At 42.7% G+C, this 14,065-nt stretch overlaps 1 protein-coding gene across 1 annotated transcript in view; it reads right to left on the bottom strand.

Annotated features, from left to right (window-relative positions):
- Positions 1–14,065, bottom strand: part of ASTN2 (astrotactin 2) — a 715,352-nt gene that overhangs the window by 219,329 nt on the left and 481,958 nt on the right. Inside the window, exons 16-17 of the mRNA XM_053473898.1 lie at positions 5,145–5,278; positions 4,913–5,061 (exon numbers count right to left, since the gene is read on the bottom strand). Of these exons, the coding sequence (XP_053329873.1) occupies positions 4,913–5,061; positions 5,145–5,278 (283 nt within the window). The remainder of the gene's footprint in view (positions 1–4,912; positions 5,062–5,144; positions 5,279–14,065) is intronic.

Below are 14,065 nucleotides of genomic sequence, written 5' to 3'. Positions count from 1 at the left end.
CAAGCTGAACTTCCAGTGACCAGTATGAGAGAGTGTGAGAGCGATAACACCAAATTTAACACACCTGCTCCCCATTCACACCTGAGACCTTGTAGCGCTAATGAGTCACATGACAACTGTAACGGCCAGGAATGGTCAGGATCAGTAGCTGAGGATCCACAGTGCAGAACCCAGACACGAACCAGAACAAGCGTCTGGGACAGGGGTACAGCAGTCTAGAGGACTGCATTGGGAGGCAGGTCCCGCTGGGGCTGTGGGCGGGAGCGGGCGGTCAGTCACTGTACCTGCGGGTCCTGGTAATCCCGAGAAAACAATGATGGTGTAGTAGTTAAGACCCGATGATCTTATGTCTGGTATATATATATATGCACTCACAATATATCTGTGCAGGTCTAAGTTCAATGTACAACCACTCAGCGGTCTGTGTGTGAGGTATATATATGAGGAAAAAGCACAATGACATAAAAAACACAATGGTGTAATAGTGTTTATGCGTTCTGTCACGCCAGGATGGATGTACACTTACAGTTTTGACTGGTGTTTCAAGCGTGTAGACGCTAGTTATCGTCTTATCCTTATGTTGCCTCCAATTTTCCTCAGTTGTCCGTAGCCACGAATGGTGTATAGCCAGAGGGTAAAAGAAAACTTTTCTACCCGAGGTATATGTAAAGAAAATTATTTCTTTACATAGGTAGATCACTTTATAGGTTCAAAAACAGGCCTCACATATACAATAAAACACTTTATAAACTGTACATCAAAAACTGTCTATCTATTAGAATGTGGATGTGGCCTTCAATATGTAGACAGAACGATTAGACCCCTGAAGGAAAGGATCTTGGAACATGTGGACAATATTAGGAACAATAACATAAAACACAGTGTACCCAGACACTGTAATGCATGTCCAAAATTTTCAATTGAAACCCTAAGAATAATTGGTATTGATTGGGTTCCCCCCAATTGGAGAGGGGGAAACACGATAGAAACCGAATGGATTTTTAAATTAAAAACATTTATAAAGGGAGGCCTTAATATGGAGCTTGACATTTTAGCACACATTTGAAAAAGTTAAAATTAGATGTCTTAGCACAGATTTGAAAAAGATAAAAATATATATATATATTTCTATATACATCAGCCCTCCATGACATATATCTATGTTTGATACAACTAACCAATCTACTAGGAACCGTTTAGTTCCTTTTTCCTATTTATATATAAATAGATGACATAATAAAATAACACAAAGGTGCAAACCACTTGAGATGCAAGAATTCATTTTATTCGCATAGCCATATATGTCTGCTGAAAAATCAATCGAAATAGACTTAGTTTTTTGAAATCAAGTTATGAATAGTGAGGTTTAATATACACAACGTCATTGATAAAATGATTAGATAAGACCTTCCCCTTCTGTCAAAACTATTTTCCACATTTTCGGTCTTGTTTTTTCACTTGATTATGTTCTCCATCGGGGGTCCATTCATTGATGATATGTTGCCCTATAGTGTTACTAGAACATTTTCACATTCTTTTTCGGTTCTTCTTCGGTTCTTCTTTTTCGTTTTTCCTCCCCACTTCCGGGGGATACACTGTGGGGTTGCTCTGTTGTGTCACATGTCCTATGGGATGATGTTTTACCAAATATTATTACACATATTATCCACGCACCCGGTATGTTTAAACATACAAACGGTTATGGTTGTATACTCCGATCTTAATGTTTTCTTTTATCCGCACATCATAACTTACCTGGAAGCCCTTTGACATAGGAGAAGAGATCCATGGAGGATCAGGATAGGCGTAACCGGGTCGATTAAACGCGCTGATGTCAGACGCATACACGTCGGAAGAAGAAGATGGCGCCCCCCCACACAGATAAGAAGCTGACGGAGAAGACAAGAAAACACTCCTGAGGAAGCCTCTTTTTGGCAAAACGCGTCGAGGAATACGGATAGAGCTCTTTTTTAAACGGACTTTTTATTTACTTTTACTTTGATTTGATTTTAAAGCGTAACACGCTTATTGTATTTTATTTATATTCAGCTGGGCATGAATAAATTAAGAATAATAAGCTCAGAATAAATTAATTTTCTTTACATATACCTCGGGTAGAAAAGTTTTCTTTTACCCTCTGGCTATACACCATTCGTGGCTACTGACAACTGAGGAAAATTGGAGGCAAGTTGTATTGTAAGACGAGAACTAGCTTCTACACACTTGAAACACCAGTCATAACTGTAAGTGTACATCCATCCTGGCGTGCCAGAACGCATAAAGGCTATTACACCATTGTGTTTTTTATGTTGTTGTGCTTTTTCCTCATATATATACCTCACACACGGACTGCTGAGTGGTTGTACATTGAACTTAGACCTGCACAGATATATTGTGAGTGCATATATATACCAGACATAAGATCATCGGGTCTTAATTACTACACCATCATTGTTTTCTCTTTTATTCATTTGCATTGAATACCGGTTTACACAAGCGCCCCTTAGTGGACCAATTTATCATTTCAACACTAGGAGCGTGTTGTTACGGGTTGCAGCTGGGTATCCGGTGAAAAAAAGAAAATATATACTCTTTATCCTTGTGACACCCCTTTTACACTGGTTTTCACATATTTTTGTCTCCACAGGAGTAAATGGTCGGCTATCATTGGAGTGGCTTGCGCAAGGTCCGATGGCATCTGCGGGAGGCTGCTGCAGCCATAGCAGTCACAGGTAAGGTGGTTACAACACCAGGGAGGGGAAATGGCTAATTAGGCCAATTTAGACATAGTTACATAGTTCATAAGGTTGAAAAAAGACCTAAGTCCATCAAGTTCAACCCTTCTAACCTTCCTATTCTTGATCCAAAAGAAGGCAAAAGAAACCCTAATTAAGCTACTTCGAATTCTGCCATCAGGGGAAAACAATTCCTTCTTGACTCCAAGAGGCAATCGGATTTCTCCTTGGATCGAGAAGCTCTAAAATATTAATGTTATTCTATTTATATCCCTGTATGTCATGCCTTTCTAAGAAAATATCGAGGCCCCTTTTGAAGGTATCTAATGTATTGGATAACACCACCTCCCTTGGAAGCGAATTCCATACCTTTTATTGTCCTCACTGTAAAGAATCCCTTCCTTTGTCGTCTATGAAACCTGCTCTTCCAGTCTCAGAGGGTGACCTCTTCTTCTTTGTACATTTCTGTTAATGAACAGGTCACTGAAGAGCTCTTTATATTGGCCCTGCATTTACCGTATCGGCTCGAATATAGGCCGCACCCGAATATAGGCCGAATGCTGCCACTCTGTCCCGAAGATATGCCCCCCCGAAATATGCTGCCACTCTATCCCCCCCGAGATATGCTGCCACTCTGCCCCCAAGATGTGTCCCCCCGAGATATGCTGCCACTCTACCCCCCCGAGATATGCTGCCATTCTGTCCCCAAGATGCCCCCCCCCCGCCAGACTCCACGGGGTCTTTCGGGGCCGACGGCCGGCACGTCTGCTCGATGCGCTTAGACAATCTCCCGTGTCGGCACTCCCCCGTGGGAACTGCATGTCCCAGGTGTGGGGCGCTAGACCCTGAATATAGGCCGAATAAAGACTTAAAGTGGGGGGGGAAAGTGCGGCCTATATTCGGGCAAATACAGTATTTTTATAATATTATCATATCCCCTCTGAGACTCCGTTTTTCTAGCGTATATATTTTTAACTTTTTAAGTCTCTCCTCATAACTAGTATCTCCCAATCCCCTTATTAATTTTGTAGCCCTCCTTTGTACTTTTTCTAATTCCATAATGTCCTTTTTAAGGACCGGTGCCCAGACTTGTCCCGCATATTCAAGGTGAGGTCTTACCAATGACCTGTGAAGAGGCAGGATAATATCCTCCTCCCTTGAATTAATACCTCTTTTTATGCATGCCAAAACCTTATTGGCCCTCGCAGCTGCTTGCTGGCATTGCGCACTGTTGTCAAGTCTGTTGTCAACCGTTATTCCTAAATCCTTCTCATTGGTAGTTTCGCCCATGGATATTCCATTTAAAGAATAGGTTGCATTTTTATTATTTTTACAATAATGCATAACATAATGTGTCATCATCAAAAACTGTGACATGGCTCTCGATGCAGCTTGGGAGATCATTTATAAATAAATTAAAAAGATGAGGACCGAGGACAGACCCCTGAGGCACTCCACTTAATGCCTGCGTACAGGCTGAGAAACATCCATTCACAACAACCCTCTGCATTCTATCTTTTAGCCAATTTCTGATCCACATACAGACATTTGCCCCTAAGCCTATTTCTGTTAATTTATATAGGGGTGTACTCACTTTTGTTGCCAAGTTTTAGACATTAATGGCTGTGTGTTGAGTTACTTTTAAGGGAACAGCGAATTTACATTGATATACAGGCTGTACACTCACTACTTTACATTGTAACAGAGTGCCATTTCTTCAGTGTTCATCACATACACAGACATACATATCTGGTGCTGGCTGCTGCTTACACTGAGCTTAGTGTAAAGGAGGGGCTACCAGGAGAGGCTTCTAAACTCTCAGCCAATCAGGAGAGACTTTCCTGATTGCCTGAGACCTCCTTCACTTAGAATTTTCATTTCAGGACAATGCATTGTCCCGGATTGAGGCTTCCCGGGACCCAAGAATTACAGTCCCATAGCGGGACTGTCCCAGGCAATCCAGGACATGTGGTCACCCTACCTTCATAGTGTGTCCCAAAATGGCAGAAATAAAATGTGGCCATTCTAATGTGTCACCACATGTTGCGGTTTAGCCCTTTCTGTAGCTATACTGATCCCACCATTCCTTTCACAACATCTCAAACTTAAACCCTGTTTTCAAGTGTAAACCTACTTTTCCAAAGTTGAGTGTTATAAAATATGAGATCATATCTTACCTGTGTACAACTCTGTGTCTGTATATTCATCTACTTTTTTGTGATGCAAGATATAATCTGAAACCTTAGTTCCAACAGGCACTTGAATGTCCAGCCATTCCACAGCTACTACTGTGCTTGATGGCTCCATGTTTGGAGAGAGATGAAACCTGCAGAGATAGTTGGTTATCAATATTAACATGGAGAGAAAGGCTGCAGTCTTTTACTGTTGGTAAAATATTTAGATACTTACGCTGGAGGAGGGAATGGGCTACAATTTGGAAATCCATTCTCATCAAATGCGTTTAAATCACATCGACACCAGTCTTCAATTACTTCTCCTTTTCCAGAGCACCAATATAAGCTCATAAAAGCTCTTTTAAAGGCCTAAGCAATGTAAATTAGAATTAATCAGAGAAAAACACATTTTGTGGATGATTATGCAAACATTTTTTTTTTACTATTAAAGATATTGTTATTTCTAGGGATGCACCAAAATAAAAATTCTGGACCGAAGCCGAAAATGACCCCCCACACCTTTTTAAAAAAAATAATAAACCACACTTTTATTAAAAGTAACACACCAAAATTGGACAAAGAAAATGCAATAACAATATATATATATATTCAATAATATATATATATATATATAATTGTTAACAGCAATCACACTATTATCATGCCCAGGCATACCCAGATTCCAGCATGTACTGGCTGACTTAGCATGATAGGAGTGTGATTGCTGTTAACAATCATATAATTAATATTTTTATTGAATTTTTCTGTCCAATTTTGGTGTGTTACTTACCGTATTTGCTCGATTATAAGACAAGGTTTTTTTCAGAAAAATACCCCTCGTCTTATAATCAAGGTCATCATCTAATCAGACCTCCAAAAAATGTCCGCTGGGGCCAGGCTGCTTACCGGTGCTTTGGTCACGAGCAGCATCTCTTGTACTAGCAGCAGGAGAACAGGAAGCCAGCAGAGTCGTCACATGACTCTGCCCCCTCCTTTTTCCTCTGGGGGCGGGGCCAGAGAAGTTGCTCGCACAGCCGGGCCTCTGCAGAAGTCTGCAAGTGAGAGATCTGCAGTTCCGGTAAGGGGGTGTGGGAGGGGTTATGAGCAAGTATGTGTGATTAATGGAATGAATGAGTATTTAAATGTTTGTAAATGAGTGTGTGTGTGATAGCATGGATGTGTAAGGGGGGTAGCATGGCATATGGAGGCTGTAATCACACATCCCCAGGTTCCGGCATGTACTGGCTGCCTGGGCTTGATAGGAGTGTGATTGCTGTTAGCTGATTATATATATTATACCTCCAGAAATGCCTTTTAACCCCCTATATGCCACTCTGCACCATGATATGTCTTTTAACCCCCATATGCCAGAGTGGCATATAGGGATATAAGCCATATCATGGGGCAGAGGGGCATATAGGGGGTTAAAAGGCATATCATGGGGCACAGTGGCATACAGAAGGGTATAAGACATTTCTGAAGGCAGAGTGGCGTATATATGGTTAAAAGGCACATCATGGGGCAGAATGGCAAATAGGAGGTATAAGGCATTTCTGGGGGCAGAGTGGCAAGCCTGGGGACAGATGTGCATGACAGCGGGGGCAGGTTGGCAAATAAAAGGAAATAAAAACAAAAAATATTTTTCTCATAGCTTTTATTAAATATGAAAAAATAATTTACATGAATTAATATTTACTAGTAAAACTTTTTTTCCTATAGGGTAGTCTTATATTCAGGCTTTTTCTTTTTTTCCTAAATTAATATTTAGATTTTGGGGGCCGTCTTATAATCGAGCAAATACTGTACTTTTATTAAAAGTGTGGTTAACACACCAAAATTGGACAAAAAAATCAATAACTATTATATGTAATGATTGCTAACAGCAGTCGCACTCCTTTAGGAGAGGGCCTTTACGAGGAGGGAGGGATCGTGCCTCTACTGTGGTCAACTGGATCATGTGCTGAAATCTTGTCCCACCCGTCCACTTCCACAGAATTCCTTAAAGCTAAACCGCTGATTCCGATACTTCTGTCATGGGACAAGACTTCTACTCAGACACTGGATCTAATCCATTTGGGGGCCTATTCATAGACCATGGGTCTCAATTGTTATTAAAAACGCATTCCCAATTCCTTTGATTACAGAACTATTCGACCACCTTAAGGGAGCCACGGTCTTTACTAAGCTTGATTTGAGGGGGCATACAAACTCGTGTTCAACACCAGGAGCGGAGCATTATTAATATCATAATGGCCTTTCTATCTTTGCAATGATGCTGCGGTTTTCCAAGAAACGGCCTCTGAGATATGTTGCAGCAATGCATGGTGGTTTATCTCGATGATATTCTCATACATTCCACGTCTTTAGAAAACCACCATGCAATGTCTTTGGAGTACTACAAAAACTGAGAGAGCATAACCTGTTTTGCAAATTAGAAAAATGCAAATTTTACTGCAAACAGGTTACTACAAGAAATTAACTCCTAATTTCTCCTCCTTGGTCAAACCCCTTTCCGTCATGACCAGAAATGAAGGCGACCCTCCGCAATGGTCCCCAGATAGTATCAAGGCTTTTGAAAACCTCAAAGCCTCCTTCACTGCAGCGTACCTGCAGGGTGTGCCGGTACTGGCACACCCTAAACCGATGTTACTCTTCATTCTAGAAGTTGATGACCTCCTGTCTCAACGTCCTACCACATGCATCCATGTGATTACACACAGACGTTAAGCCCAGAAGAGTCCTTATGAGATAGGAGATCGAGAACTCCTAGCCATGATCCTAGCCCTCAAAGAATGGAGGCATCATCTAGAGGGCACATCAGTAACGATTAACTGATATTAAAAGACCACAAGAACTTGAGATACCTATCTGAGGCAAAACGCCCATCACCAAGACAGCCCAGATGGGCTCTATTCCTGTTAAGATTTAATTATGTCATCCCGTACCTTCCTGGTACCAAGAATATAGGGGCTGATATCCCAACAGTTGTCCTCTTTGGCCACAATTCGGACCAGTCCAGCCTCTTCTTTGGATGAGTAGATCCCATCTGCCCACACCAACGCTCCTCCCGAAAATCCCTGTGGTCCTTGCTTTGTGCTCAAACACCTTTGCGCTAAACTTCTCCACACGTACCATGCTACCAAGGCCACTGGGCATCAATTAATATGATTTAACTTCCCCTGGGCTTGCTCCAACCTATTCCCAGTGGAGAAAGACCTTGGACTCATCTCTCCATGGATTTTATTGTGGTCATACTCATGATCGTTGACCGGTTTTCCAAAATGTCCCACTGCATTCTGCTTAAAATATTACCTACCTCTAAGGAGCTTGCATCTAGGAGCCTAATAGAATCCCCATAGATTTGACCTCTGGTGCTTCCTAGGGTGGTTCCTGTTAAAAGCCTGGATCCTAGTGAGGGTGTGGATATTGGTGACAAGTTCCTATGATCGCTCCTCGGTACCGTAATTTTTTCAATGCACCAACTACTGAAGACGTCCTTGACCTTGTACTCATCGGAACGTTGGACAAAGACAGGAGGAGGTTGAGGCCTGTTAGGATTGGTGTCAAAGACATGTGTCTTGAGCATTACCATGTATTCGAAGTGGCTGTACCTGATTCGGAATGCGGTTTTCCATTTGTCATCTTTGCGTATGCGTATGCGAAAAAGGTTATGCGCACCCAAAAGGTCAAGATGTATATTTGAGCATCACGAAGGCCATCCATCTGTTCAGTATCAGAGGGTCCCAAATGTGGCCTTTTACCCCCCAAACAACCCATGCATGGGGCGTATCACTGTACTTGAGAAATGTTGCTGAACACATATTGGGGTGCTTTGTGACAGTGACATATACCAGGACCTATAAATTCATACATAAAGCAAAATGTGTGTGGAAAACAAAAAAGGAAAAAAATTACTACCACAATGTTTGACAAAGACTGGTGGTAGAATTAGTGCATGGAAAGAGTGAAAATACCAGCATTTGAAATACCCTCGGATGTCTATAGTCTTCAAACATATATGTTCTGATAGGGTAAATTGCACTGACTAACTTCAAAGATGTTCCAAATAGCACATGGGGGCAGAATTACCAGATTTGTCCCGCTGTCCGCGGGAACGCCCCCGACATCATCGGGACCTCCCACTGGCATCAGGAGACCTCCCACTGGCATCAGGGAACCTCCCATCGACATCAGGGGACCGCCCCCTGACATCAGGGGACAGTCCTGGCCGCATCCTGCAAGGGAAGGCTCCGGGTAGCCGGAGCCCAGAAGTTCCCTGGTATGTGTCACTAACCGGATGAACAGGTCTGATAGGAGCTCAGGTGCAGGGGATACTTGATGGCTGTACTTGATGGCTTGGTAGTTGTTCCAGACAGGCGCAGGAAAAAAAACACAGACAGAATATGCAGTTAATATCTGTGTTGCAGATGATGGTAAAACAACATATATATATATATATGGAAAGTCTCTTGGCTGGAAGCCCGCTGGCGGGGGGCATGGATAATAGCCCTCTGGATGGGGCGCACATGGCAGGTAGCCCTCTGGATGGGACGCACATGGCACGTAGCCCTCTGGATGGGGTGCACATGGCAGGTAGCCCTCTGGATGGGGCGCACACGGCAGGTAAGCCCACTTTGAGGGCATACAACAGATATCCCACTTGCAGTGCACTCAGCTTTGGAGTCCACTTGTGGGGTGCTGGCCGCAACTCAGGAGCAGATCAGGAACCAAAACAGGAACAAATCGGGAATCAAAACAGGAACAAATCAGGAACCAAAACAGGAACAGATCAGGAACCAAAACTGGCAGTCCTATAACATTAATGGCAAGGCCCAGACTGAAGGGCTGGGCAGGTTTATAAAGGTAGTGGAATCCAGGTAATAAGGTGCAGCTAGACATGATAATCAAGTCTGAGTGCTTCAGAGTGGCAAGGGCGGCCACTAGTGGTTGGTAACAGAAAATGAGCAGCACAGAGTGAAGATAATTCCAGACTGCAAAGGGTGGACGTTACAGTATGCTTGTGTGGGTTCAGTAAATGAGAAAGAAGAAAATATAAACACTGTAGAAATGTTAAAACAGCCATTGTCACAAAGGGTATAAAAAATAAAATCAGCCATTGTCACAAAGGAGTTAAATGAAAAATCAGTATTTCCTCAGACCAACAGAAGGCGCAGTTTAAAAATTATTATTGTTTCTATGGAGAAATTTTGATAATAGGAAATAGCACAGACAGACTATGCACTGTATGTTTTTTTTTTCTTGCTAATTCTTACAATTGTCTGGGTTTCTGAAAAACTTTAGTTAAAGACCCCAGACTTTTGGGAACAAGAGTTTGAACTATATTTGTTTTCTGGTTAAAATAGCCTAGGGGGACGTGTCCTAGCGTCTGGAGAAGATGGCCGCACTTAGCTCCAGCTCATTACCTGGCAACTTCAGCTTTCACAGCTTATCCATCTTGACTTCGACACTTCCTTATGGACCAACAACGTGATGTCCACCCCTAGAGGCGGAAAATCGGGAGCTTCCTCTGCGATGTCTGACTTTTTTTCAGAAAAAAGACGCCACACAAGGTGAGGGCCTTGAGGGCATGGATGAAACAGGGCCTAGCACGTGCAGTGACATCGCGGATCTTAAGGCTTGCATACTCTCTGTCAAGCAGGAACTACAGTCTGACCTTAAAGCGGGTCTCCTGGCTATATTGGCCGACCTTACCGCCCTGGCCAAAAGAACTGTCCGCCTAGAACAAGCGGTTGACGACCTTACTGCTACTCAGCGGGACAGAGAAGTGGTCCGTTTAAGAGCCACGTGTGCGGATCTTCAGGATGCCATGGAGGATTTAGATAATCGCTCCAGATGCTCTAACCTGCGGATCCGGGGTGTCCCAGAATTCCTGGTTGATGTACGGTCGTTTATCCACCGCTACCTGCGGCAGCTTTTACCTGACCTATCGGAAGCTGAGTTACATCTATGGCATCTCATATGAGCCAGCTCTATTCTCCACACCAGGAGATCGCCGGGCTACGATTGCGGCCCAGGCCAGTCTCCCCATGACGGACAGCTAAGTGATCCCATTTAGTTTTATTCTTTTGGGGGGCTTCTAGTGACTCTTTTGTACTTTTATTGCATCTACCTACTAGATTTGCCATCTCTGTTGTGTTCCCGATGGGTCTCGGGGACTGTGTCGCACTTTTGTTTTTTTTCTTTATTACCGTTATTATTATTTTGTTATTTAGTTGGTGTTGCCCCCTTCATAAGTTTGCGTTACACTTCATTACGTGTTCGCTATTTCTGTTAGGATAACGCTTTCCCTATGAATATGTACTGCATCTTGTTTTTTTCTAACTCAACATTTATTACCCCCTCCTCTTCACTATGTGCTGTTTCCGATATATTAGCAACGCCTATTTGCAAATATATTGCCCCCTTTGCATATTTATGGCTACAATATTTAGTAACCCTGGGAGATATTTCCCCTATAGTTACACCACTGCTGATACACACGTACATTTAAAAAAATATATTTTATACACATATATCCACAAAGAATACGCTTCCCCGTGCAATTGGCGCTTTGGACTTCCGAGCATCTCTTGATTGCCTGTCACACATATTTCCACACAGTATTTCACTATATGACCACCAATTCCGCTATGTTAGCGTGGCTTCCAAGGATGTTTCCAGGTTTGATGTCGTCACGTTTCCGGGTTTGATGTCATCACGTTCAGCGTGGGGGGGGTCGAGTTGCTGGTGCAATCTCATGAACGCCTCTCTCTTGCGACAGGATGGCGTCCATTCCCTGGTTCTACGTCCTGCTATGTCAAACAAACCCAATCCAGATGGTAGAAAAAAGTCAACCACAGCAGCATTGGAATAGAGGACTTAGCAGCATCAGGGTGGAGAACCCAGAGGGGAAATCAAAGAAAGTGTCTGTCTCTGTATTGATCTTTTTCTCTGACCCGGGAGCCGGCACATACAAAACAAAGATCACCGGTTCAGAAGAATATAAATAAATAAAATATTTAAAATGAACATAATTGAGTTCCTCATTAATCCGTATATCTTTCTTTAATAGAGGTTATTGGTCTATATATATATCGGTATGTTTTAAGTAAGGTTGATCAAATAGAAGACATATAATAGAAACAAAGCTTTTTAAAAGTCTTCTATACAGAGGATACGGTAAAGGTACACAAGATTATATGTGAGTGCAATGGACAATATAAAGGACAAGTTGCTTAAGTCTTCAACGAGACAGAGTGAAAAAGCACCCATAAATTTAAATGGAAGTGCTATGTGCAAAAGTGAAGGAGCAAAGATATCCCCTGAAAAGGTAAGTGCGAATATATATATATATATAGTTTTAAAATATTAATTCATAAAAGCTAGGATATCGACGTCAAACCCGGAAACATCCACCATATAAGACTGGACAAGGGACCGTACACAAACATGCACTTTACTCCGAGTACTACATGCTATTCTCCTGAGGAAGCCGACTAGAGATTGGCGAAACACGTTGAGAGAAAGAGAAGAGTGAGACACATTAGACCAGATACCTTACAGCCTCCAAACGGACTGCTTTGAAACACTGATGCACGGCCTTTTCATGTTGTGCTTCCAAGTGCATCCAGATATTTTAGAACATTTTTACTGAAGATACTGCACCCTTGTGCTCCATTTGTTTTAAGGTAATTAAACAGAATCTTTCATTAAATCCTTTGATGGGTCTGTTTTATCCAGCTCACTTGTGAGTGGATCTTACACCATATTAAATACAATATTGCACTATTATTATTTTCTATTTTCTCCCTTATGTATATGCGCTCCATGGTTCATTGTTAGACAAGTACATGTTATATCTTTTTTTCACAGAACCGATTCAGCATGTCAGCCCTCCGTCCATGATGTTGTCCCTAGATCAGCAGCTGCTGATAGGTACGGCGACTCACTCGTTATTCGACAAAGGCACTGTGGCGATAGCACCGACAGGAGACAGATTTTTGAGCAATGCATTCCTGTTCTAGAAAAAGACGGGGGAGTTCAAATTGATGATACATCTCAAGGACCTCAGGTTTTGTAGTTTATCGCCATTTCAAGATGGAAGGGATCCATCAAGTCCACAATTGCTTACAAAAAAGGCAACTGGTTTACCTACCTAGACCTCAAGGACGCCTACCTGTCGGTTCCGGTTGCAACAGAATGTTGACATTTACTATGGTTTTGTTGGAAGAAACGGGATCGCCGTTTTACTTGTCTACCATTTGGCCTGAGTTCGGCACCATGGTGTTTCACAAAATTGCTGATGCTGGTTATGGCACATCTCAGGGGCAAAGATTTCAGATGTATAGTTTATGTTATGGATCTGTTAATCTTCTGCACCAACGCCTCCAGGATTGTTTATCAGACGAGATTTACCGTTTGCTTACTGGAATCGTTGGGCTTTGTGATAGATCAGCAGTGGCCCCAACACAGGTGGTGAGGTTCTTGGGATTCAAAATCGAATCAGTGCATTCTACGATTACTCTGGACAAAGATCACTGTCATCAGAAACTGAGACAGGTAGTCCGCAAGAAGTATATCTCCTTTCGCCACCTGGTGCGGATTGTTGTGGTCCACTCCTTGTCAATCCAGGCAATTTTCCGGGTCTTCTACACTATTGAGCCATGCAGAGGCTGAAGGCGTCATTTCTCAAGAAAATGTCATCTTATGATCAGATGATTCCCATCAATTTGGAGGTCAAGACGGAATTAAACTGGTGGATTCACCATATGGAGGCATGAAACGGCATGGCTATATTAAGACCATCCCCAGACTTCATTCTCGAATTGGATACGAACCTCTGGGGTTGGGTTGCATCATGCTCAGAGGGGGCTAAAGGCGGACCCCGATCGACTGCAGAGGACAGTCTTCATATCAACTGCCTGGAGTTGATAGTGGGGTTGTTAGACATTCACAGCTTCGCTTTGCATGGACACTGTATCTGCAATTCAGTACATAAACCGATTAGGCGGAGTTCGCTCCAAAGCTCTTTCGGAAGAGACCAAAGATATATTCCAGTTTTGCTTTTGGTGCAACATCACACTTCAGGCGGCGTATCTTCCGCTCAGATCAACCTGAATGCGGATTTGTTTTCTCACCATTGGAGGGATACCAGTG

Source organism: Spea bombifrons, chromosome 8, assembly GCF_027358695.1.
Source record: "Spea bombifrons isolate aSpeBom1 chromosome 8, aSpeBom1.2.pri, whole genome shotgun sequence".
Taxonomy (NCBI): Eukaryota; Metazoa; Chordata; class Amphibia; order Anura; family Pelobatidae; genus Spea; species Spea bombifrons.
This window is presented reverse-complemented; position numbering and strand designations above follow the sequence as displayed.